Source organism: Epinephelus lanceolatus, chromosome 12 (assembly GCF_041903045.1).
Source record: "Epinephelus lanceolatus isolate andai-2023 chromosome 12, ASM4190304v1, whole genome shotgun sequence".
Taxonomy (NCBI): Eukaryota; Metazoa; Chordata; class Actinopteri; order Perciformes; family Serranidae; genus Epinephelus; species Epinephelus lanceolatus.
Genome location: NC_135745.1, coordinates 40,427,820 through 40,452,772, shown reverse-complemented (window position 1 = coordinate 40,452,772; position 24,953 = coordinate 40,427,820). Strand labels below are relative to the sequence as shown.

At 42.4% G+C, this 24,953-nt stretch overlaps 1 protein-coding gene across 2 annotated transcripts in view; it reads left to right on the top strand.

The window, feature by feature from the left end:
• The window catches only part of myo10 (myosin X), a 179,305-nt gene that overhangs the window by 76,926 nt on the left and 77,426 nt on the right, over positions 1 to 24,953 (top strand). For both annotated transcript variants that reach the window (XM_033650103.2, XM_078173422.1), the window contains exon 4: positions 15,179 to 15,366. In XM_033650103.2, the coding sequence (XP_033505994.2) occupies positions 15,179 to 15,366 (188 nt within the window). The remainder of the gene's footprint in view (positions 1 to 15,178; positions 15,367 to 24,953) is intronic.

The window sequence follows — 24,953 nt, the reverse complement described above, 5'->3', positions numbered from 1 at the left end:
GGACGTAAAGCTAAAAGCAAAGTCTGACTTTATTTTGAAAAGAGACTGAATGAGCAGAAACTGTACATTTCCTGTGAGAACGGAAGTTTATTTTGAAAAGAGAGGCTGCGTGTAATGAGCGTAGATTTACACGCTGTCCCTGAGCATCCAAAACTGATGCAGGAGGGTACCTAGCGTGTCACAATTTGACATGATGGGCCACTGACCAAGCGTTGGTATTTGTCGAGTTGGAATTGAAAATGTGTCGTTCTACATGCATATATAATATTTTACTTTTAGCCAATCTGTGAAGCTAACTAGCCTCAGTGCTACTTTTCTTTAGCATTTGCATTCCATAGTTGAACAAGAAAAATTTAGCCTGGAGGCTAGCAGACAGAGTGTGTGTGTGTGTGTGTGTGTTCATATATGTCCGTGTGTGTGCTTCAGTGGAATCTGCAGAGGAGACGAGTGAGGCCACCAGTCGACAGCACAGCTGGTTACAATCACAGCAACTAAAGACTGTACACACACACACACACACACACACACACACACACAGGAATCTCTGACTTGTTCTGTACCCCGATTCTGTCCCTCTCTCAAACAAACACACTGACATACACATTCTCTCATTTTTCTATCACACGCTGTTCTTTTTTGTCAGCCCCACGATTAATATTTTACACTTAACTCCCCCTCAACCACACGCACACACACACACACACACACACACACACACAGTCTCTGTCTGGGCATTCAAGTGTCAACACCTCCACTCCTCTCTGTCTCTCTTTCCAGCAGGGGGTCTTCAAATCAGAAACTTTTCATTCCTACAGAGGAACCTTTTGTGTCTCATATTTAATCTTTGTATATGTAAAATACTTTATATATATTATATGACTTATGATAAATAGCAGGAGATTCCTCTACAGGATCATTTGTCTCAATTCACAGCGCCAAAGCTGCGTTCAGACCGACTTTACCCCTCTGGAAAAATGCCACCTCCTCACTGATCTGACTGGAGCCAGTGGACCGAGTAGTTCCCCAAACTGTAACCAAAGAGGTGTCGGATCATAAAACACTCAGATGAGTCATTTTGGAACAGTTACGTGGTTTGCTTTGGAAGGAACTCACAGATGACCTGCGTTGTGGTTCAGGTACACATGAGGTCTTGTTGATGCCAGAGCTCAGAGTAGCAGAGATAGTGGAATCTTTGTGCTTCGCCGTGCTTCCCGCAGTATACTGAGGACAAACTACTCAATCACACTCAGTGTTCTTCCTCTTTCCAGCTGTCATCAAAGGCTTTGCTAACTCGGTCAGTTTCACCACAGAGCAGAAACAGTCTCGTGACTCGCTTGGCTTATTTTAACAAGTCACCGTGTCCACTGCCGGCCGACTGACAGACTGAAACAGCCAGCTGCTGCTCCACTTTCACACACTTACAACTGTTATCGGAGAGGTGCTGTGTACGCTGCAGAAGCCTGGAATGTAGAAAACCTATTGGTGAAATGTTGGCCTGTGAATGAGTAACCAGCTGATCACCTCATTTGATTCTTTGCTTTTGTCAAAATACCCTCAAGCAAAGCGGCAAACGGCTGAACTGTGTATTTACAGGCAGATAACAATGATGAATGGTTCAGTGTTGTAAAATCCTGCATCAGGTTTTGCCCCGAATTCATGTCCTGTTATCTGAAAACTCCAGATGATGCAGTGTTTTCTGCAGGCAGGCATTTAAGTCACTTTCTATATGCGATACCACGATCATTTCAGAACATGCCATTTTTTCCCACAGTAGATATATATCTGGTCTGTCTGTCTGCTTATACATAAACAACCACATGCACACACTTACACACACCTACAGACCACACATACACACACACACATTCCTTTAGACACACTGAAACATGAACCCACTGTACTTCTTATTAAAAGCAGAACGTGTGCATGTGTCAAAGATACATTTACATTTCAGAGGTTTTAGCTGAAGCTGCCGTCCAGCTCGCAGTCCTGATTACTGTCAGATGTGGAGAAACGGTGCTCCAGCCAACAGAGCTTCACGCTTCACCAAGAACCCTCCTGATGTCATTTCCTTTCAGCTTTGTATACACTTACTTTGTCACTTCCTGTGAGAGCAGATTTAGACCACAGATGGAAAACGTCCCGTACTTTATGTTTAATTTAGATCTTTTATTTTTTTTGTCAGAAATAGGTTTGAAATAAAATGTGAGCAGAAATGACTGGATTAGTGGAATGAGAAGAGTGTGTGTGGTTTCATGCAGTGATTTGCACCATTTTTAGCATTTTTTGGTTTGCTGATTACGGTCAGTTTTGGCAGAGCTTATTCACCCATGTGTTATTTGTTAAATTATCTCGTTAACAGAGAAACAGATTTGTCTGGAATTTGCTGGACATATCAATTTGGTTGCGAGATTTGGCATTTTTTCAGCTAAGATCATCAGACTGTCAGTACGTTTACATGACATTAATCATTGTATTATAGATATTTGTTAGTCTGACTAAAACTGGACTTTTAAAATCCATGTAAACATGTTAAGGCTCATTTATGCTCCCTTTACATACGAAAATGTATACGTCCATTTCAAACGATGTTACCGTCACTGCCCACATACTTCCATGCGTCCTTTACGTTGGCATGATGTTAACCAATATATCCACCAGGAGGCAGCCCAGCGTCAAAAGTTTATGACAACAACAAACTCAAAAACAAACATGGCGACTGTGGAGGACATATTGATAATGTATGAGAGTGAGGGCGGGCCCCGCAGAGAGGGAGGCCTCCGTGTTTGAGACAGGAGTGGGCGGCGGGAGGTCGGACAGAAGGCTCCGTCCGTATCCGGATCCGTATTTAACGTTGAGCATAAATGGGCCTTTAGTCCAACTAAAATTGTACTAAATTGAATTCTTCAAAGTCGGATAATGCAGCTGGGAGTTGAATTCTTCCTGCGTGTATACAGTCAGTCAGACCCAAACTGGCCGAGGCGCTCTGAGCATGCTCCACATTTTCTGCCTCGGGCTTTGACCTGGAAGTAGAAAAGTATTAATTGTGTGACAGAAGAAGAAGCTGGTAACAATGCAACGAAATCTACAGCATGTACGAAATGTACGGAGCTGTAAAGTTGTCCACCATGGTACCAGTTAGCTGCTAGCTAACTGTAGCTAACTTCTTGGTCGATTGTTTGGTCTGTGACATAATACGTCAACAGGGAAAAGGTCCAAAACTAACAAGCTGAAAGGGGGCATGTCACCACCTATTGTAGCGGAGTCGGACATACTTCGGTCAATAGATGGATTCCCCTCCTGTGCTTGTATACTGTGACAAAGACAGTAGTCCAGTTAAATGTCCTAGTCGAGCTGTAACTGTAGCTCATCTTTACTGTGCATGTAAACATACTGACTTTATTGGGTGCAGATAACTATGTTCACGTGTGTAATCAGTGTATTCAGTCCTTGGTCGTATAATTTGGGTTCACTCTCGCAGACATGGACAGATCACTGAATTTATGTGATGAACACTTGCAGCTACGCAGATACAGAAAGACCAAGTCTTATCCGTGAGCTAACTCTGTCCTCTAGTCAGGAAATTAAAACAGAACTTAATATATTTCTCTTTTTTCTGTTGTAGAATCAGAACTTTCCGTAAATTTATTGAATTTAATCTGTCAAAACTACCACTGCATCATTTCAAAAATAACAGGGCATTGCTGGGAGAATAAATATTCTCATCTCCTGAACAAGACTCTTGCAGATGTGGGCTTTCCGTCCCTCAACAGCGATATAAAACATGAACTGTGGCTCAGGATTGCTTTAATCGCCAAGTATAACAAATGTGCAGGAGTTTGTCTCGGTGACACGGTAACTCAGTGACTGTTCCATGCCCCCCCCCCACTCATCCTCCCCCCTCCTCACTCCACTCTCTTACATTTCCTGCCGTCAGTCAGGCAGGTTGCAAAGCGCTTTGGCTCTGATGCTCCAGTTTTTTTTCTCCATCTGGTCTTCATTTCCCCCTCAGTGCATTTATCTGGCTCTGTCTCAGAGAGATCTTATTTTTTTGGACAGGTCCGACTGCCTGCATGCCTCCCTCTGTTCTACAGTTACTCCATCAGCACTGACTGACGCCTCTCTGTAAACACAAAGGCTCTTTAGCTTCACTAACTGCTCTCTGTCATAGAGCAAAACTATCACTTGAGGTCAGTCTGACCAGTGACACATATCTGCAGTTTGTCAGTGGGTGCTATCTGTTGAATAGAAGACATGTGATGTCAAAAAGTAAAGTGACTCTGGACATATAATCATTTGAGTGTTAAACACTCACTCTCTGTAAACCTCTGTACATTTGCTTATTGTAAAACGTTTATGATTCAGGCTACTCTAAACTGAACTAATCCAATAATGAATGACTAAGTTTTCATGGTGGAAAGAAAAGTATTGAAACACTGCAGGCCGATCTACTCCTCCATCTACTCCTCCATCTGCACGTTCCAAACCATCATGTGGGGAAACATGCTACTTCTGGCACAGCTTCTGAGGTTTGAGGTGAGATTTTAACACAGAAGCGGTGCACTTTGTCATATTTTGGCGCTCCTAAAACTACATTTTCAAATGGATCAACATCAATATTGTGATAGATAACCATTACTTTTATGTTACTTGTAGGAAATACATATTTGTTTCATTGGAGATTCCCCTGATAAACATGCCTAGTTGTCTTCTTTTGTCTTTTTATGCCTCTGCGCCCTTGATTACTGTGGCCGGAAGCATTATGTTTTCATGTCCAATCCATCCCATTCTCATGAACGCAATATCCTAAGAATGCTTAGAGGAATCTTTTGTGCTGCCAGGGGAAGATGTGTCTGAATCCTCTATGTGTTCACAGACAAACTGTAAGTGCAACTTGGCTGGTGCGTGGAGGCAAACAACTGCGAGGCGGTAATTGTAGTTGTCTACCTCTCCTATATTGCTTTTTAATCATAGACTGTGTGAAATAATGGATGTCACTCATTGGTTTGTGGGCTCCCATTTTGAAGCCTTGAAAAAATCTTTGATTTTTGGAGCCATTAGTGACCATATATGGACAAGAGTTCAGTGCTAACCCTAATGCTAGCTACTAGCTTGGTTAGCACTGTGCATTTACATTCTCTGGTCAACTGTGACAATGCTAATTAATTAATTAAATAATTAATGCTAATTGGCTTGCAAAAGACAGGCTTAAAACCATTAAAACAAAATGTATTTACTGGGAAAAACTGAAGATTCAACTCCTTAGCGGGTCTTTTAGCACAATCAAACGCTGAACTTTTTATTGGTGACCAGAACGCACTGAAATAGCGACATTGCCTAACCAGCATTGTTGCTGTGGTGGTGACTTGGATGGACAGCACCCACCTGACACTCACAGCTCCCTTAATCATGCAAAACTTTAAGCCTTAATAACATTTGAACAGGTGAGTTATATGAGTCGAGTTATATTAAAAAAAAATAAATAAATAAAAATTCACCCCCATACGTTTGTCGTGAACAGTCGTGACCATAACAGTTTTTTATACCAGGCTATAAACATGTAGTAAAGTTGGGCATTTTAACATGCAGGTCTGTCAGGGTTGACTTGCTTTTGGAGCCAGCCTCAAGTGGACATTAGAGGAACTGCAGTTTTTGGTACATGTTGGCTTCATTTTTCAGCCCCTGAGGTTACCGCTTGTTCTTAATTGCAGGGAAATTAAATAAAATGCTGTCTCATGTTCGTTTCCTCTTCAGATAATAATTAATGTGGAAAAGATAATTGCTGGTAATTCTGAAAATGGTCACCTTTAAAAATATGATTTTACAAAAGCCAAAATACAGGTACCAGCCATTATACTGTTGGAATCATGAGAGACCGTTAAGGCCATTTCCATAAGTACCACAGGTTAAATACCTCAAGCAAACAATGTAAATGTGTGTATCACGTTTCTTGCGTCACCTCTGTGGCATGACTCTGAACAACACAGAGTATGTGACACCACACATGGAGGACGAGGGGCCGTGGTCAATCACATCAGCCAATAGGGGGGCATCTGATGAGAGTCACAGCCAATTAGCTCACAGCCAGGGTGCTGCCGTGGAAACTGTTACTAGGACGGAGCAACAGGGGGATCTAATTGAGTCCAAATGGTTGTAATTCATCGAGTTAAGGAAAGGCATGACTTTACCCAAGGCGTTTTTCTTTAAACTCTTAGCAATGCACACCATCTGGTGTGAACTTACCCTCCTCCAGACTGCTGCTCAAGCTCCTCTGATAATGTTTTTCTTGGTGAGACGGTTCAGGGTAGCAGGTCAGACTTTATAAGTTCAATATAGTGTTATTTATTTATTTTTAAATTACATATATTGCATGGAACTTTGTTTATTGGACTTTCAGGGACATGTCAAGCTCCATTTTAAATTGGAGAAATAAGTGAAAGGGCAAATAAATGAAAGAAAATAGAGAGAATTAAATAAACAGTTTAAAAAGTCTTAATCAAGAAATCATTCCTCCAGTAGGTCACTGTTAATATGTTAGACACCAAAGGAGTATACATTTGAGTTACCTCATACAGCTGTCACAAGGTGTAAAAGTTAAAGGGGGTTTCTCGGTCGACTTTCTCCAGATCCTCTAAACAAGAGCTCAGTAAAAATCCCAAACACCATGTGACACTACATAAGCGTCTGCAAAGAAGTTTACACGACGAGCTGAGTGATGTACAAGATCAGTCCGACTGTAAACTGTTTATACTGCCGGCGGAAGACGGACATTTCTGCTTTCATGCCCATAAACTGACTCCTTCACCTGAGCAGGGAGCTGCCACGCTGTGTTTATGCTCTGAGAGATAGCACGCATGGTGATTTATGATCCACTGTACATTACTATAACAACGTGCCCTCCCCATTCTTCTGGCTGATTTGCACAGGCAGCATCGTCTGAGCCAGTATTTGTCTTTTAAATACTCTCACCTTAACTGCCATTCAAATGTATTTGCATCTGGGCTGAATGTAGGTCAGTCAGTCAGTAGGCCGTTTGAATGGCGAAGGGAGATTAGTGCAAGGGGTTTAATGAGCAGCACGGGGCAGGTGATAAAGACGTTTGATGTCCATCAGCAAAACTTAACTTTGTCTGCGTTGACCTCATCTTACCTTTTACAGTCACTGTGGAGCAGCATTTTAGGAGTTCACTCCATCTGTAATTTGATATATTTTTTGTTTAAACAGGATGTTCATCCAGGATGTAACACAGGGAGGAGGGTGGGAGCGCTCAAAATGTGTAAACTAATGAGATACCAGTTAGACAAAGGAAAGTGGTTTGACCTGATGGGGCTGTATCATGGTGGCTTGATAGTTTTAATGACTTTTTCCAAACCTTATTTGTACATGTGGTGTTCTATCGGCCACATCTTTAAAAGGTGCCGATAATCTTGAGTATGCAATAATCTGCAGCTGAAAATAGTGCCCAACAGATGAAGTGTTTCCTCCTGTTTGAGCACCATTTTCTAAAAACAACAGTGCCCAGCTGTTTTAGAAAGTCTTTTTATGAAAATGAACTGCATGCTTGTGAGGTGTGATTTAAGTCTTTAGTAGAAACCAATGGGCTTGTAGCTGAGAGATGGACTCACACATTGTTGGTCTTTTCAGGGGATTTCTTGATTATAAAAACAAATGGGGGGTTAGGCAGGCAACAAAGGTTGCGTAGTGCTGCACGATATGATCATCAAAAGGCGTCTTCAGTTTTAAGTCTGCATCGTTTTTTATTGTTTGTTTTCACTCACAAAACATCCAGAGCTGTGTGTGTTTGCTCTGTTGGTTGATTATCCCTGTTTGCTTTGCTTATATCAGCCATCACCTTCAATGTGTCATGTTTATACAGACATGCATGTGAAATACACACACTCCCTGGACCCTGAATAGAACTGAGCGGTTATGGAAATTTGATGGACATCTGTGGTTTGAGAGAAACTCATTCTTAGTGAAAAGAAGATCCACTTGCGCACCTAGGTGGTTTATATTTAAGGAGGTTGACGAAGCAGAAGATGGAGAAGTGCTTAAGTTCTGCATGAGAAGAGGAATGGGCCTTTGTTGAGCTCGTCCTGGACTCTGGATACAATGGCTGGAGGTAAACAGGGTACAGGAGAGCACAGTGGCTGTGTCTAAAGTCATTGGGCTGTTTGAGATCAGCTGATGTAGCTGCAATGTGAGCTGAGCTTGACATCGTGTCCTGCCTGAACTAACGCTTTGCTCAATTTCTCCACAAATGCTACTACTGCTGTTACTGCAACCACCATCTACACTGTTAGAAATTTATTGTATTTTTACAGGAAATTCCTGGCTAATAATTGCAGTAAATTTACAGTAAGCAATATACAGGACCTTTACTGTAAATTAACTACAATAAAGTACTGTACTTATACAGCATTGTACTGTAATTAATTACAATGCAATATTGTACATTTACTGCAACTCAGTAGCCAGGAATGTCTTGTAATTTTACAGGATAGAATATTGTAAATATTACGATTAAATGTTGTAACTTAGATAAACGTCATCTTTCAGCCTTCTGCAAAGACAGACAAAACAGTGTATGACTGCTGGTGATACCTCTGCTGATGCTTCTACCAATGTGGCAGGTTGTTGGGTGTGTGCTATCACAGTGCCATGTCATGTTTGATGATTTCTCGTATTTATAATGTTCAAAGCTGAGTGAGCTTCATAACTATTGGTCTCTGGAAAACCTTTAATCAGTCAGACAACTGAAGCTCTTCATAACTCTTCATTCCTGAGCAGCTCCCTTTAAATATTTCCATTCAGCGTCTGTTCTCATACACATTGAGCTCTACAACAGACTAACCCACTCAGCTGAAAGCTTGCATTGCCAGGGTGATTTTATTCCATGCCCTATACATCGGCATGCCCATTAACCTAATTATCATTATTATGGTTGTAATCTGAGTTCTCCTCTTCAGAGCGCCAAACACGGTTCCACCTCAGGCATGGCGGACTGTGTTAGAAAGAGCCATTTAGTTTTTTCCTTCTTCCTATTCATCCAAACCAAACAGTGTTTGGAAATCTTTTCTGTTTGAGCTCTACAATGAGGGAAATGGAGTCTTCTGTTTTTAATTTATCTGCTTGTTTTAGCTGGAGTCAAACAGTTTGAAGCTCCACTCTGATATAATAAATCTGAAAAGCAATTTTACTAACAGGTAGTGGAGCAATAATAAAGAGCTACTGTGGGAGCACAAAGAAAATATCAGGCTTCAGTAAAATAGGCAAAATAAACAGAGAGAAGTCCGAAAGGTGTACCTGCACCTCTGCTGGCATTGTGGTTATACGTGACTGACAGACGACTGGCAGCCGTGTTTGCTTTCAGACGTCATCTTGTGTTTTTATGGTTGGAGAGGCCCGGTGCAGATGAGCAGGATAAGAGAGTCACGTCGTGTGGCTGCAGAGGGGAGACAGAGATGCTCTGCAGACCAAAGTGTCCTTGCATCTCTGTCTCTTTCTTCTAAATACATTTCATCATCTCCTCCAGGCAACAGCCACTCACATCCTAATGTGTGCTTATAGGAACACTGTGCACTGCTGTAATGAGATTTTTTTTTTTTACCTTCAGTCCAAGTTGCACAGACAGAATGGTCTCATTTACACAGCTGTGGTCAGAAATTGTCATCTTTGTCTGTATTTAAAGTGATAAGAACTCCAGTGAGAAATGACAGTGAATCTTGGGATAACTGCACCCTGTCAGATGAAAATCACTGGGAATTCCCCCTCTGTGGCTTCTCTAGAAAGAAACATGAGTGGTGGAGCAGTTGTAATCTGTGGTGGCTTCTGTGCAGTTTATCTTGGAGAAAGTGGTCAGCCAGTTACACAGGATGAGCACGAAGAACTGAACATGAGAAGGCGTCGACCTGCAGCTCTTCTGCCTTACACTTAAATGAAGGTGAAACGAGAGCTGAAGTGTTAAGTCACGCCGAAAACACACCGAGCAGCAAAGAAGTGCTGCTCGCCACAATGATTACATTTTTCTGTGGCCGGGCGGCGTGTTCATGTGTCTCAGGCAGGAAGAAATACTTTGTACCATATGTCACCATGTCACTGGAGTCGCAGAACTGTTTACCGATTGACTGTGGATATTTTCTGGCTGCAATTCGCCATCAAAGTTAAACTATCAACAACTTTGAGTTTGGCCGCACTTTGCTACAGAATCAACTTGGAGTGGCTACCACAGCTTTCTATAGACATGCTGCAGGTTTTACTTTGCACCTGCTTGGTGTCTTTTTGGCATGAATCCGGTCAATCATCCAAAACTTTTTACGACAACTATCTTACTATATAATGACGAAAACTCTGTGTGTGTGTGTGTGTGTGTGTGTTCCACGTTTTTCTCCTCACTGACTTGGTCAATCCATGTGAAATTTGGCACAGTGGTAGAGGGTCATGGGAGGATGCCAATGAAGCAATATTACATCAATTGGCCAAAGGGGGGCGCTATAGCAACCCATTGAAATGTCAAACTTTGAATGGGCATATCTCATGCCCCGTATGTCGTAGAGACATGAAACTTTGCACAGAGATGCCTCTCCTCATGAGGAACACATTTGCCTCAAGAACCCATAACTTCCGCTTATATAGATTTTCCGCCATTTTGAATTTTTTGAAAAACACTTCAAATGGATCTCTTCCTAGGAAGTTTGAGCGATCTGCATGAAACTGGGTGAACATAATCTAGGGACCAATATCTAAAGTTCCCTCTTGGCAAAAGTTGGAAAACTTATCTAGGCCTAACCACCATATGGATTTTTACTAAACTTGGTAGATATGTAGAACAGGACGCCTCAAGGTGACTGGAGAAATTTAACTCTAATTGGCAACTGGGTGGCGCTGTAACAACAGAAAAATGCTTCAAAATGGCTAAAATGCGGCCGATCGCTGTGGCTCCCCCTGTGGACCAATGTTGGTGTTTTCTAATGTTTGGTATGACTAAGTCATGGTATGGTATGCTGTACATAATCACAGAAACTGTCAGTGTGTCATTCTGTCAGTCAGTCATTCTGTCTGTCCCACGTTTTTCTACTCACTGACGTGGTCAATCTATGTGAAACTGCACATAAGCATTGAGGATTGGCATAGGTAGAAGAGGACAAAGCTACCAATGGGTATGGACTAGTTTTCATGATTGATCAAACATTCGCTGGTTCCACGTCTCTCTGTCAGATCATCATTAGATTAATATGAAGCAGCAGCTTTTTTATGGGCAGGAAGGGGAGGTTTGCTACCTTATTTAGGAACCGGGTGGGCCTACAGTTTATCTACAGTATGCAGTATGTGTTAACTAACTAGCTTGTTTGCTAATCCATCCACGGGTTCAAAGACTGCATTTTGGCTAATTCATTCCACCTCTACACATAAACTATTTACTTGCTGCTCAAATGTGAATGGTCAGTACAACTTGCACTACATTCGGAAACCAAAATGATTCTGATATTAAAGTCTTATCCAGTTGCCTAGAGATTCTGCGTACATATGCAGATATCAGTTTATAGAGATTAGAGTATTCCTGGATTGGTCCAACCCTGGAGCCAGTGTAATTAAATGGCTGCTTCTCTTTGTCTGTGTGTCAGTGTTAGGAAATAGGACAGTGTGTTGGCTTACGTCCGACCTCTTCTAAATGTTGTCTTTTTCATTTTAAGTTCCAAAGTGTTACCTTTCATAGCAGACCAGGATCATGACTGTAATCCAAAGGGTTTAGGAGCAGTGTTCATTATGCCTCCGCGCTGGTGATAACCATAGCCTGAGGCATTATGTTTTCAGGTTGTCCGTCTGTCCATCCCATCCTTGTGAACGTGAGATCTCAAGAACGTCTTAAGGGAAGTTCTTCAAATTTGGTGCAAACATTTACTTGGACTCAACAATGAACTGATTAGATTTTGGTTGTCAAAGGTCAAGATCACTGTGACCTTGCATCAGTCTCATTTTCTTGAACGCGATGTCTTCAGGACTCCTTGAGGGAAGTTCTTCAAATTTGACACAAACGTCCACTTGGACTGAAAAATAAACTAGTCAAAGGTCATTGTGACCTCACAAAACATGTTTTTGGCCATAACTCAAGAATTATTGCACTAATTATGACAAAACTTCACACGTATGTCTAACAGGATAAAAATGATAAAGTAATGACATTTTATGTCCAAAAGGTCAAAGGTCAGCTTCACTGTGACATCATCATGTTCTGCATAAAACACTTTTCCGGCCATTACTCAGCGTCATACCTCAGGAACAGAAGGGGAGACATTTGGTCAGATACTTTTTGGCGTCCACCTTGAAACTGTGCTAAATGTATAGATCTTTTGTGCTGTCGGGTTGAGGATGTGTTTGAAGCATTTATGTTTTCACAGACATGGTTGTAAACCTTAAGAGAAACTTGACTGGTGCACGGAGGCATACAACCGCAGGGCAGTAATTTTACTTTTAGTTTGGACATGTCATTTTGGGGTTTGTGCAACAGGAAGAAAACCAAGTTGAAAGTTTTCATTAATAACATTTCCAAACTGTGGATCAGTTTTACTCTTCCTATGGGTTTTTATGTTAAAGGAACAGCCAATTTAAGATTTGTTTTCTTGGAGTCTAAGAGGTGGAAAACTTCTCTCAGCCTGTTTACTGCTCCTTAGCATTTACCGCTTTTGACAGCATCACTGTTTTTATGCTCAAGTGGATGTTTAAGAAAAAACAGCTTAATGCTTCTCTAACCTTTCCAACTGCTCGAACCTTCACCACTGACGATGACAAGAAGCGTTTCTGACAGCGTCACCTTTTTTTTTTTGCACAACCTGAGTGACTCTGAGAGCCCCAGTGATGCTGCTTTAACCTTTACAACTTCTCACACCGAGGCCAGCAGTAGAAATACCGACTTCTTTTCTCACAGATACATGCTGATGTTCTGCCTTTTTCCAAGCCTGCCTATTTATCCATTAGTCACCACCGCAGCACTGAAGCTGCTGCCAGCACTTATTCTGGCTTCACAAGCTTCTATTTCAGCAGTTTGGTTTGTTTTGCTTTGAACTTTGAAATATGACGCTGGTTTGGAAAATGTGCAGTTTGAGGGGAGGTGGTGAAAAGCAAAGCAAAAGGTCAAACGTGTTGAACATTGTGAGCTTTCCGTCAGGCCGAGTGGAACTGGTGAAGGAGATTTTGTGTAGTACTAGGGTCACGTGTTCCGCTGCTTGTTATGTTTGCTGTTGGTCACCTTCCATGGAGTCTAATAAGGGTTTTATGACTCTGTGCTTTTGTCCAAGAAATTGGATTATGTGTAGCCTTTGGCCCATCTGTGCTTCCACCTGAGCAATGACAGGCAGCAGAGATGTTTAACTCTGATCAGGGCTTATCAAATGACAAGTAATGATGTATGGGCTCAGAGTTGAGTTACTGCACTTTTCATCACAGGGGTTTTCAGAAACTGTTGCTGCTGTAAAATGCACACTTTCTGTGTTTTACGGAAGCCCTGACAGGCATATGAAAAATACATTTTGGGGATCAGTTTTCTAAGTCTGATGTAAATCGTTTAATCTCCTGTGTTAATGATTTGAGAACAGGTGATAAAAAAGGTTTTGCTTCTAAATTACTTCTCGTTTTATCTGCGCTAATCTCCCGTTAGCTTTACCAATACTGGCTATGCAAATTAGCAAATACATTTCTAGCCAAAAGAAACATGACAATAATGCAGGTTTTTTTTTAAATGTAGGAATAACCCATTAGAAATAGGTGATAAACTGCTTTCTTAAAACCAGTAGACCAGAGCCGTGTACACATCTCAGCATGCGAGTATGCCTTACGTAATTAACAAAAACTTACGTAATTAAGGTAAAGTTACAGAGATTAGGTTTAGGAGAAGAAACATGGTGAGGACGCACCAGTGTCTACACGGTTCTGAACACCCATCTCCTGGGGAAAGTCTTGTGTTTTATGACCCATCCACTCCTCCAACCTGTGTCCTTAACCGCTCAGGATTTCTCTCTACTCCCGTCAGTGCATTGGTCATGTGATTGCAGCCTTCCAAAATCAATCAATCAATCAATCAATTTTATTTATAAAGCCCAATATCACAAATCACAATTTGCCTCACAGGGCTTTACAGCATACGACATCCCTCTGTCCTTAGGACCCTCACAACTGATCAGGAAAAACTCCCCAAAAAAAACCCTTTAACAGGGAAAAAAAAAAAACGGTAGAAACCTCAGGAAGAGCAACTGAGGAGGGATCCCTCTTCCAGGACAGACAGACGTGCAATAGATGTCGTACAGAACAGATCAACATAATAAATTAACAGTAATCCGCATGACACAATGAGACAGAAAGAGAGACAGAAAGAGAGACAGAGAGAGAGAGAGAGAGAGAGATGCAGGTAATGACAGTAGCTTACAACAACATTAATGAAAGTAATAATATTATAGTTATAGTTCTGGCTACTGTGGTACAATATGTTGAAAGTATGTATTAATATCTGGCAGTATACATGTGTGACAATAGTCATATGTGTATAATAACAGTAGAAGTATGACTAATGACTAATGATGGCAGCAGCAGCAGGAGGCATCTGGCAGGACCACGGCAGCAGCACAACCACACGTCACGCTGTCCAGGCACCGCTGTGATAGAAGTTAACCTGAGAGACAGTGGAGCACAAAGGCTCCGGAGAAGAAGCCGAGTGTATATATATTGTGTATACAATACAGTATATGGACCTTGTGTTAAAGGGATAGTGCACCCAAAAACGATAATGAAAATATGAATGCTTTTAGCCCTGTTTAGAAAATGGGGTGGTGGTGGTGCACGTCAGCCTCTTGTGGCTGAAATTAGTATTACAACAACACTTAACAACACTTTTTTCTTAAGCAGAAATGTTTTACGTCTTCATTCCTTTTCTCAAGCAGTACCATGATGTTTAAATTTAATCTGTAAATTATACTCACAGAACAATTCTCACCTGTTTCACTTAGTTTTTTGAGTTTGCCTGCTTACAGTACACGTTGGTTTCAGAAAGACGTGCTAACAAGGCTAAAAAGCTTCAAAAAGCACTGATACACTCCTATTTCACATCATCGTAGCAGTGAAAATGAATATGTATCATACCTCTGCTCATTCATACTTCACACATTGCTTCATTTCTCCTGATCCTCAGACGTACATTGGCTCCATCCTGGCGGCGGTGAACCCTTACCAGTCACTCCCTGACCTGTACGACCGGCCGGCTGTGGAGCTGTACAGCCGACACCACCTCGGTGAAATCTCCCCGCACATCTTCGCTGTCGCCAATGAGTGCTACCGCTCACTGTGGAAGAGACTGCAGAACCAGTGTGTCCTGATCAGGTAGGTGATCTTAACAGGATCTTCATAATTGAAGTGGTGTTTCAGTCAGTTGGTCTTTTTTTAAATTGATTTAAAGCTGTAGCAATTGATTTTTTGCCACTAGGGGGCAGAAAAACTCAGAAGCACAAGCTGACAGACAGAAATTGAATCAGATGTTGGCTGAGAATTGTAAAAATGGTGCCATTGCGGGAACTAATATTTCCCCAACTTTTGCTGATCAACTGGCAGCGAATGGCCAGTCAGGATATCCGTATCTTTCTTGTCAGAGGTTATATCGAACCCTCTAATTGGCCGTTTGAATAAATTGCTGTCTCAAGCTCACTTAATCGCTCTCCCCTCAGTGTGCCAAACACTTTGATCAAGTTTCAGGTCCCCTGGGCAGTTTGGCTGCAGCTCTGAGGATCTGAGCGCTACACCCCACCACACACACACACACACACACACACACACACACACACACTGTTACTATCTCCATCCTCTGTCCGCTGCTTTCCTTCCTCACATCCTTCCTCTTTGATTTCAGCTGGACGACTTTCACATCCTCCGTCGCTCCATTGTTTTACCAGACAAACGAAGACATTCTCTTCCCCCTGACTTCAAAAAAGTTATTTTTACATTTCAGAAATGATAATATTTGACCCCTGATTTAGTTGTCAGCGGATACAGGAGACATCACAGCGTTTGACTCTGTGGGAACTGTTGTGTTTGTGGTCATCGAGGTATCCTGAATACGTGGCCAATGGGGACATTGGGCCAAAATAATCAAGAAGTAAAGTAATTATATAAGAACAAAGGAAATCTAATGAAAGACCTGTCACCCAAGCAAATGTTGGCATTGTACATTTCTGCAAACCATGGATATGTTACATTTGTACGTCATTATGTAGCGCATACATTTTCTTAAGAATTTAACAATGCAGTGGTTAATGTTAAGGCACAAATACCACTTGGTTATGGTTTGGAAAAGATCATGTTTTGGCTTAAAGGTCCGCTGTGCTGGATTTAGGGCTTTTGGCATTTTTTGCGTCTGGTCTGTTTGTTTTGGAGAGGAAGAGTCCTCTGTGGATAATTTGGCTCCTGGTATGAACATCCTGAACAATGAACACTGAAGGAATTCTAACCTGGAGAAGTTGCAGCTGGTTGTCATCTGCAGTCCTCTCTGCCAGACGTCACTAAATCTCCTCAAATCTTTCACGCTGTTCCTTTAACTAAGTGCTTTAAAAGTCAAAATTTTTAACAACAAGAATTATGCAGGACATAAATGCCATGCTTTGGCATCAACGTCCAACCTCTGTAAGCTCAAACACCGACTGTCCCCCTTTCCAGTTTATCCCAAAGATGTCAGATGGGGTTGAGATCAAAATACATGCTTTTGGTGGCACAGTTGCCACTGGAATCACAGTGAGTTTTTGGTAAACATAACAGCTTGTCATGTCACTATCCTGGCAGGAGAGCAGGGGTGTCTTGATAAAAAACAGCTGCTTATTGTAGCACTATCCCTGGTGAAAACACAGTGACTTGTCGCTAAAAGACCCATGTTTGGTGGCTAAAAAGCCACTAGAAATGCGGCAATGAGTTGCTAAAAAACAGACAGTTGTTTGTTTGATCTTCTCCACCTCCCAGTGACAACATCAGCTCATATGTTATATCATGCTAGAAATGTTGATGTGATATACAGTACAGGCCAAAAGTTTGGACACACCTTCTCATTCAATGCGTTTTCTTTATTTTCATGACTATTTACATTGTAGATTCTCACTGAAGGCATCAAAACTATGAATGAACACATGTGGAGTTATGTACTTAACAAAAAAAGGTGAAATAACTGAAAACATGTTTTATATTCTAGTTTCTTCAAAATAGCCACCCTTTGCTCTGATTACTGCTTTGCACACTCTTGGCATTCTCTCCATGAGCTTCAAGAGGTAGTCACCTGAAATGCTTTTCCAGCAGTTTTGAAGGAGTTCCCAGAGGTGTTTAGCACTTGTTGGCCCCTTTGCCTTCACTCTGCGGTCCAGCTCACCCCAAACCATCTCGATTGGGTTCAGGTCCAGTGACTGTGGAGGCCAGGTCATCTGCCGCAGCACTCCATCACTCTCCTTCTTGGTCAAATAGCCCTTACACAGCCTGGAGGTGTGTTTGGGGTCATTGTCCTGTTGAAAAATAAATGATCGTCCAACTAAACGCAAACCGGATGGGATGGCGTGTCGCTGCAGGATGCTGTGGTAGCCATGCTGGTTCAGTGTGCCTTCAATTTTGAATAAATCCCCAACAGTGTCACCAGCAAAACACCCCCACACCATCACACCTCCTCCTCCATGCTTCACAGTGGGAACCAGGCATGTGGAATCCATCCGTTCACCTTTTCTGCGTCTCACAAAGACACGGTGGTTGGAACCAAAGATCTCAAATTTGGACTCATCAGACCAAAGCACAGATTTCCACTGGTCTAATGTCCATTCCTTGTGTTTCTTGGCCCAAACAACTCTCTTCTGCTTGTTGCCTCTCCTTAGCAGTGGTTTCCTAGCAGCTATTTGACCATGAAGGCCTGATTGGCGCAGTCTCCTCTTAACAGTTGTTCTAGAGATGGGTCTGCTGCTAGAACTCTGTGTGGCATTCATCTGGTCTCTGATCTGAGCTGCTGTTAACTTGCCATTTCTGAGGCTGGTGACTCGGATGAACTTATCCTCAGAAGCAGAGGTGACTCTTGGTCTTCCTTTCCTGGGTCGGTCCTCATGTGTGCCAGTTTCATTGTAGCGCTTGATGGTTTTTGCGACTCCACTTGGGGACACATTTAAAGTTTTTGCAATTTTCCGGACTGACTGACCTTCATTTCTTAAAGTAATGATGGCCACTTGTTTTTCTTTAGTTAGCTGATTGGTTCTTGCCATAATATGAATTTTAACAGTTGTCCAATAGGGCTGTCGGCTGTGTATTAACCTGACTTCTGCACAACACAACTGATGGTCCCAACCCCATTGATAAAGCAAGAAATTCCACTAATTAACCCTGATAAGGCACACCTGTGAAGTGGAAACCATTTCAGGTGACTACCTCTTGAAGCTCATGGAGAGAATGCCAAGAGTGTGCAAAGCAGTAATCAGAGCAAAGGGTGGCTATTTTGAAGAAACTAGAATATAAAACATGTTTTCAGTTATTTCACCTTTTTTTGTTAAGTACATAACTCCACATGTGTTCATTCATAGTTTTGATGCCTTCAGTGAGAATCTACAATGTAAATAGTCATGAAAATAAAGAAAACGCATTGAATGAGAAGGTGTGTCCAAACTTTTGGCCTGTACTGTATATGAAACATGCAAATGTAACCTGTGCTTGGTTTGCAGAAACATACAATGCCAACATTCTTTTCTGGAGATTGGACTCTATTATTTCCAAAATTCGGAAATATTATTATTGCACTGCCACAAGATTCATAAGTCAAAGCTGCGCAAGATCGAATGATTCTGTGAAAATGTGTCTGACTCATCAGCTTGAATCACAAATTGAGATTGCAAAACAATGGATTGTTTCATCTCTACAGTTTCAGATACCAACGTCAGCCAAGAAGTAACACATTCACATGTGTCTGACTTTTGGAAACTTCCTTTCTAAACCACCTTTGTTCAAAGAAAACTGATCTCACCAATGTTAGATCTTTACATGTCTTGTCTCTGGTGGTGGAAAGCATCACAAGCTCAAATATTCCAGTGAACATGGAGAACTTGTAAGCAGAATGGAGACGGTTAAGAGGTGTAGGGGGAGGTGGTGAGTCTCAGTCTGCTGCTTCATCCAGTGTTGCAGTTTTCTGACAGTTAGTTGGCATTAGTTTACAGCCCTGTTTGGCCTGGTTTCATTAGCGTCGTGGGTAATGAGACACACATGTCCCCTTTTAAACGTAAGCTGGTTTGAATTTGTCAAGAAAGCAGAAAGTGAAGTGTGGCTTTGCTTTCATTGTTAATGACATAATTAAAGCCCCTACAAGGAACTTTCATTTTGAGTTGATTTTGGCGACCCTGTAGACAAAAGCGGTAGTGTTTTGCCGGAATGAAGCCTACATTTCCCATGAGCTCTAGCGCGTATTGTCGTAAAGACGCTTACCTGGCTCGCGCATGTGTTTGTTTTGGGGATGAATGAAACAACAAGACAGGAAAACTTTGCCCCTGCTGCTATCAGGGATCCCAGCTCAGCTCTGCCGCGCCCCAGCTCCACCTCTCCGGCGTAAGCGCCACCGCCGCCGGGGTAAACGCAGTGGTTGGCTGGTAAGGCTGAAAGCCTGTTTGGCGAGCACTTCCACAGCTTCTTGGACTGAGTATGGAGCGGTGCCTCGCCTCTTTATTTCTCGGCACTTGCTGGACCCTGTCGACGCCTGGCTGGTACCTGTCGTCGGCCCGGATGAGGTGTTCCAGCCCCGCGGCCCCTGCTCTCCTCGTCCCCGCTGGCGCAGGGTGAATCTGTGCAACCTGCGGCCTCTGTGTGTGGCTCCCCGGACAGCTAACGCTGTGGACCCGCCAGCTCCTGCCAGGATTGGGCTGGTAAATGCTACATCGCTAGCGAACAAAACGTTTATCTTGAAGGATTTCCTGACTTCCCGAGGATTGGATTTTCTCTGTGTGACTGAGACGTGGCTGACTGTTGGTGAGTCCAGTGCTTTCACAGAACTTTTACCCGATGATTGCTGCTATTTTAACTCCCCGTGGACGTCAGGTCGAGGAGGAGGAATAGCAACTATTTATAAGAGTCACTATAAATGTAAGCAGCTAGGTAAGATGACGTGTGCCGTCTGAGTGCCGTAAATCGTTTCGTCCTGGAAGTGACCTGGGGCGGACCCGGAGACAGTTTCCTAAAGGTATGGATGTACACTATATAGAAATAGCTTATCTTCACACCAATGGTCTCATTTGATGTTGTAGGTCACGCACAGACATCAGCAGAAAAGAGAGACTTTTGCATATCCAGTTAAAAGTTCCTTGTAGCGGCTTTAACCACATTCTCATCCTGAGAATTCTTAGTTTACTTCAATCATTGCTGCCATTGCTTTTATTTGCAGTTCTGTGGCCGTAAGCATCGACTGGACGACGTGTAGAGCTTGTCCACAAGAGACTTCCCTGTATCACTGACAGGTTACTGTCTGCTCTCTGCAGTAACATGATTTCTTACTCAACATTTGAAGTAGAAACGGAATTCAGACAAACCTGGTTTCTCCCAGGCTGCAACTTGACAAATGAAGCCAATGCCAAAATGCCAAAAAGTGCAGTTCCTTGAATGTCCACTTGAGGCTGGTTCCAAGAGTGAGTCAGTCCCTATTGACCCCATGTTAAAATGCCCAACTTCACAGGAGAAATAAACATGTTTACAGCCTGGTGATAAGAGATTTGGACTTAATAGCTAATTTCAACATTCATGACAACTGAACGGGGAGCAATTTTTATACAAGTCACCAGTTTAAATGTTATTAAGGCTTACAGTTACACATAATTAAGGGCTGGTGGCTTTGAGTGACATCTGCTGAAAGTGTCCTCAGCCTCTCAGTCAGATGCATCCCTAGCTCTTCCACAGCACTAGTCTAGCATCTAAATATGGTCACTTCTGGCTCCAAAAAACCAAGATGGTGACAGCCAAAATGCTGAACGGGAGTCCACAAACTAATGGCTGATGTCATGGTAGCTACGTCCATTATGTCGTAAATCTCTACAGTGAGGGCCCGTCCATTATTTATACAGTTTATGGTTTCTCCTTGTGACGGAGCGGCCCCGTCACTGAGTGCGGGCAGTGCACACATACACATACACACACAGACACACATGCTACACGCTATGCGCTACACGTTACACACCACTCATCAAACATTTCCGAGCCCCGTTCTGGTCCACTACATTGGTTGCAATTATCGCCATAATTCACCGCCCCACAGTTCTGTAGTTCGCACGAGGGTGCACACTCGCCGTTCTGCACACCTGTTCATACCCATCCATATCACATAGACACTCACCACAGACGCCAGGTTGTCCTCCCCGCTGCCTTCTGTCAGACGCCGAATCCACCAAACAGGGGCGTATTGAGTTCCTGGGGTTTAAAGGGGACGTAGCAGGAAAATGGTCACCTGATTAATTTAATTGTGTGTTTGCGCTAATTATGTTTATTTTGCAGTATTGGAGACTGTATGTTGACATGTTGAACAGTGAATATTTAAAGGAGGTATTTCTCTGTATTTAACTATTTGTCAATACAGAAGAAAGCGTTCATTTTAGTTTGAAACTGCTAGCTCATCTGAGCAATGTAACAGCTCAGTGGAGGAGGACTCCATTAATGTTACATCTCAGGCTGTCCCCAGTATGAGCCTCTTGTCCACGAGCAGATGCTTGCTTCTGCGTGGTGATACAGTTGGTTGCCGTAGTTTGGTAGAGAGAAAATAGTTCTAACATGAAAATGCTCACAACCACAGACTGTATAACAATAATGGAGACATTGACTTTTTGTACCAGGCTGTAAACATGTTTATTTCTGCTGTTAAGTTGGGCATTTTATCATGGGGGTCTTTGGGGATTGACTCACTTTTGGAGCCAGCCTCAAGTGGCCATTAGAGGAACTGCAGTTTTTGGCACTTTTGCATAGGCTTCATTTTTCAGCCCTGGAGCCTGCCGCCTTCTCACAACAAGGTCTGTGGATTATCTTGAGAAACTGGGTCATGATTTCTGGAAAGAGACATTGATGTTGAGTTTTTCAAATGCATTTTTTTGGTGCTTTGAGCACCACAAAAGGAGTGCCTTCTGGTTCCATTATATTGGAGAGAAGGCAGACATCTCCAACACTCGGCAACTCACAGCAAAGCAATCTAGATTGAGGAAAAATATCTGTTTTGAAAGAGAGATGAGCTGCTCCTTTTAATTGTCTAAATCCTTGTTTAAAGATATGATCAGAGCCTAAATATTGTAAACACATGGTTAAGTTTTGACCTGATTGCTCCAGCTGAAGAGAAGAATCCCTTGTGTTGCTGCTGAAATGTGAAAGACCAGCAGCTCTGTGTGTGCAGTCTCTCCTGTCATGTTCCCTGAGTCATCCTCTGGCCTGAGTTGCCTCCGTCCTTCTGTTCAGGATACAGAAAGTCTTTTGTCTGGCAGGATGTTGGTCAGTGGGAAGAATATGCACCAGGGTGCACACAACGAGGCGTAAACACAAACATGTCATATTGTCGCTGGAGAAAACCCTGAGCTTCACAATGCTGCCATTCAGCTCTCAGAGACGTATCACTGCTATAGATCTGCTTTGTGTTTGTCCTTATCCCACTAATTCCTGCTACTTTTCCTGCTGCAACAAGCAAATATCCCTTGAGGGTTCAACAGTCTCATCTCCTCTATCTTAAAAAAAAAAATGACTTTGCACTTCCTCCTTGAACTCACACCATGACCCAGACTCTTCAACGAGTTCTAGAGTTTATGAAAACACCTAATATGCCGCAACATCTGCAGCTTAAAGACAAAGAAAAACAGTTTGGTTGCGCAGTTTTTCCATGACAGCAGCACACGAAGCCATGCAGGCCTGAGAGGACAAACCACAGCCCACAGTCGTGACCTTTAACTGTAGTCTCAGCTAAAACTCAACCTGATGGTTTACTGTGTGTTAGAATAGAGTAAATGACACACTGAGCCTCCCAAGACACACACACTCCTCATCTAAATCTGATTACTTGCATCTTTGAGAGTATTTTGGGGTTGGAACTGTCATCTCTTGATTGTAGTGTGAAAGTCAAACAGGATGGTCAGACGGTTAGAAAGTTGCAAGTAGGAAAATAAAGGTTATTATAGAGATAAAACAGGACATCAAATGGCTTCTTGTCAAGGCGTAGCCAGGGCAAAAATATCCCCTTTAAATTTTTAAGTTTAGTGCAGCTACACTGTGTGATATGGCTATCTATCTATCTATCTATCTATCTATCTATGTCAATTTGCAACGAGAGCTTGAAGTCTATTTATTAGCATCTACTAGCATTTAGCATTGTCGTGCTAATCATTGTGCCATCTCATGCTGCATTTCTATTGGCTGGTTAATAGACACAGGTGGTCACACAGTGAGATGGTCATCCCAAATTTCTGTCACTGTCAGAATTTTTTTTCGTCTACGGAGATCAAGTGGACCAACTAAACACTGAGCACACAATAGCAGGCGATGAGCTCATTTCTCATCTCAGACATGCCAAACAGCATAGGAGAAACACTAATTTGTAATGTGAAACTGCTTTATTCAGTGTTTTTACCAGTTTTAATCACCTGGTTCGTTTGTTTTTGAGACAAAGAGACCTCTGTGGATAATTCGGCTCCTGGTAGAAACTTCCTGAACAATGAACACTTCTCACTTCGAATTCTAACCTGGAGAAGTTTCAGCTGGTTGTAATCTGCAATCCTCACTGCTAGACACTAAATCCACCTTAATCTCACACACTGTTCCTTTAGGTAATGAAGGAGTATTTTCTCACATAAATTGATGCAAGTGTTGCAGTTTATTCTGGGCTTTTTTTCAATATGGTAAATAAAAGTTGTCTTAACTGCACTGTCAGTGCCTTGAGATACAAACGCCAGCAACAGATGGAGCACTCAACTGAACTAGTGAGAGTGTCACTGTTAAACCTTAGTCTTACTTTTACAACCTCTGGATTTTTTATCAGCTGTTAATTGTTGCCCTCGAGCAAGGCACTAAACTCCCAGCTGCGCCAGTGGAGCTGCAGCTGAGTGAAGGAGGAGGAGGAGCAGGAGGTGAAAAAAACATCCAGATCTGCTCTTTCAAGTCAGGAAAATCAGCGAAGATCTGCAAACTGGAAACAACTGGCTTCTTAATCGGATAATTGTCCTAATAAGTGAATTCTCTATATGACCATTTATCACACGATAAAAACTGTTTAACAGCAAACTTCAGTGGAGTTGATTTCCCTCTAAAACCAGAGAGAACATGACGTTTTCTCAGTTTAATATTTTAGAAAGATTTTGTGTTGGATCTTTTGAGCTGGAGTCTCACTGATCATCTCTGCGTTGATACATAGACTGAAAGCAGAAGCTGGAGCTCCCTGTGCTCCGCTGCTGCGGGTGATGGATGTGTGAGGCTGTGAATAATTGCAGGGCGGAGCAGTGACACTCAGTTTCTTTTTACTGCCAAGTGTTTTTCCTGAGGGCTGCTGCCCGGCTGTGTGGGCTGGCTGCTGAGTGAACGTCAGGATGGAGGCTGTTCAGGGTTCGGGAGGCAACATGGAACCCTGATCTTACTGTAGACTCATTGTTTTTGGTTGTTTGCAACAAGACAAACATGTTAACCACAGTAAACAAAGTCCTCTTGCAACAATAGTGGTGCAAACAAAAACCCTTTTGCTTATGAAAAGGTGAAGAGAAAAATGAGGAGAAAACTGAACAAGCTGCTGTTATGCACCAGACCAAGACCAAGTACAGAAAACAATAATGGGCTAAATTGCAGAGTGTTTGTGCTTCAACATGAACTAAAAATCGCAGCTCAAAGATCCAATCACCTGCTTTTTTTTAAAGCTTTCAAACACGTCTGGCTAAGACTGCAACTAACAGTTATTTTCATCATTGATGATCCCTGAT